Raw genomic sequence first — 2,314 nt, 5'->3', positions numbered from 1 at the left:
GGTAAAGGACGTAGCGTTGTCATAGCAGAAAATGGCGTTGCCATAGCGGGTGGAGTGTTCGCGTTGCCATAGTGTGTGGGGGAGGGGGTCGCGTTGCCATAGCAGGTAGAGGACGTCGCGTTGCCATAGCAGAAAAGGGCGTTGCCATAGCGGGTGGAGTATTCGTGTTGCCATAGCAGGTAGAGGACGTCGCGTTGTCATAGCAGAAAAGGGCGTTGCCATAGCGGGTGTTCGCGATGCCATAGCAGGTAGCGAACGTCGCGTTGCCATAGCGGGTAGAGTATTCGCGTTGCCATAGCGGACGAAGACACGGCGGTGCCCCATCGGACTGAGCAGGGAGATGACGCCGCCATACATGATATTGATTTGTTACTCCCTTAGCCTTCGAGCGCCGCCCACCCGCCATGAGACGCGCCCTTCCCCCGCTCTAACTCACGCCCTCGGGCTTGTCGCCGCCCTCTCTCCCTCCCTTCATCCGCCGCCCGCAGCCAAGTCCCCCTCAGCCGCCGCCCACAGCCAAGTCCCCCTCAGCCGCCGCCCGCAGCCAAGTCCCCTTCATCCGCCGCCCACAGCCAAGTCCCCCTCAGCCGCCGCCCGCAGCCAAGCCCCCTCAGCCGCCGCCCACAGCCAAGTCCCCCTCAGCCGCCGCCCGCAGCCAAGTCCCCCTCACCCCCCGCCCGCAGCCAAGTCCCCCTCAGCCGCCGCCCGCAGCCAAGTCCCCCTCAGCCGCCGCCCGCAGCCAAGTCCCCCTCAGCCGCCGCCCGCAGCCAAGTCCCCCTCAGCCGCCGCCCACAGCCAAGTCCCCCTCAGCCGCCGCCCGCAGCCAAGTCCCCCTCAGCCGCCGCCCGCAGCCAAGTCCCCCTCAGCCGCCGCCCGCAGCCAAGTCCCCCTCAGCCGCCGCCCGCAGCCAAGTCCCCCCCAGCCGCCGCCCGCCGCCAAGTCCCCCTCAGCCGCCGCCCACAGCCAAGTCCCCCTCAGCCGCCGCCCGCAGCCAAGTCCCCCTCAGCCGCCGCCCGCAGCCAAGTCCCCCTCAGTCGCCGCCCACAGCCAAGTCCCCCTCAGCCGCCGCCCGCAGCCAAGTCCCCCTCAGCCGCCGCCCGCAGCCAAGTCCCCTTCATCCGCCGCCCACAGCCAAGTCCCCCTCAGCCGCCGCCCGCAGCCAAGTCCCCCTCAGCCGCCGCCCGCAGCCAAGTCCCCCTCAGCCGCCGCCCGCAGCCAAGTCCCCCTCAGCCGCCGCCCGCAGCCAAGTCCCCCTCAGCCGCCGCCCGCAGCCAAGTCCCCCTCAGCCGCCGCCCGCAGCCAAGTCCCCCTCAGCCGCCGCCCGCAGCCAAGTCCTCCTCCGCCGCCGCCCACAGCCAAGTCCCCCTCCGCCGCCGCCCGCAGCCAAGTCCCCCTCAGCCGCCGCCGGCACCCCCCCCCCCCAGCCGCCGCCCACAGCCAAGTCCCCCTCAGCCGCCGCCCGCAGCCAAGTCCCCCTCAGCCGCCGCCCGCAGCCAAGTCCCCCTCAGCCGCCGCCCGCACCCGTCCCCCTCAGCCGCCGCCCACAGCCAAGTCCCCCTCAACCGCCGCCCGCAGCCAAGTCCCGCTCAGTCGCCGCCCGCAGCCAAGTCCCCCTCAGCCGCCGCCCGCAGCCATGTCCCCCTCAGCCGCCGCCCGCAGCCAAGTCCCCCTCAAGTCTTCAGGTCATGCTCTTCTGGTCATGCTCGTCAGGTCGCCGCTTTTGAGGTCGTGGTCTTTCCGTCGTGGTCTTTGAAGCCAGGTCACGATCTTAGGGTCATGCACGCTCTTCCTGAACGTGCAAGAGCCTGAGAGGTCAGTGCATGCAAGGAAATGTTCTTGAATTTGTTGTATACGTGTTTATGTGTGTGTGAGTGAATGTTTGTTTGTCTGTGTGTGTGTGTGTGTGTTTATGTAAGTGTGTGTGAGTGTGCGTGCGTGCAGATACTGTATACACGTCCTTGCATAAATCATAAGTTGAGAGAAAGCAAACACGAGACAAAGGAAGGAAGCAAGCCATGGTAAAAGCAGCGGGGGAAGGAGATTGATGACAATAGATGCAAGTTGGGGCTTGCTTCAGACCGGGAAATTCTCAAGGGAAAACAGGACAAACATGGCTCCAAGCAGACGCAACGTAGGAGAGAGCGAGAGACCTAGAACAAAGGCAAAATAAAAATTAAAAAATTGCCATGACGTGGGCGATGAAACAGAATAGAAACGTAATTAATTGAAAGCAATAAATGGTTTCCTAGGACAGACTGAAGCAAATAGAAGCGAATATAGACTGGCGGCCGAATGTTTGACTGAGCGTGAATGC

The 2,314-nt window shown here is 65.0% G+C and overlaps 1 protein-coding gene across 1 annotated transcript in view; it reads left to right on the top strand.

Moving 5' to 3' along the window:
• The window catches only part of LOC113824149 (uncharacterized), a 3,387-nt gene extending 1,634 nt beyond the window's left edge, over positions 1–1,753 (top strand). Inside the window, exon 2 of the mRNA XM_027376899.2 lies at positions 382–1,753. Within this exon, the coding sequence (XP_027232700.2) occupies positions 382–1,753 (1,372 nt within the window). The remainder of the gene's footprint in view (positions 1–381) is intronic.
• The last annotated feature ends 561 nt before the right edge of the window (positions 1,754–2,314 follow it).

This window comes from Penaeus vannamei, chromosome 24, assembly GCF_042767895.1.
Source record: "Penaeus vannamei isolate JL-2024 chromosome 24, ASM4276789v1, whole genome shotgun sequence".
Classification (NCBI taxonomy): domain Eukaryota; kingdom Metazoa; phylum Arthropoda; class Malacostraca; order Decapoda; family Penaeidae; genus Penaeus; species Penaeus vannamei.
Note: the sequence above shows the minus strand (reverse complement) of the source record. Positions and strands in the feature narration are given on the sequence as shown.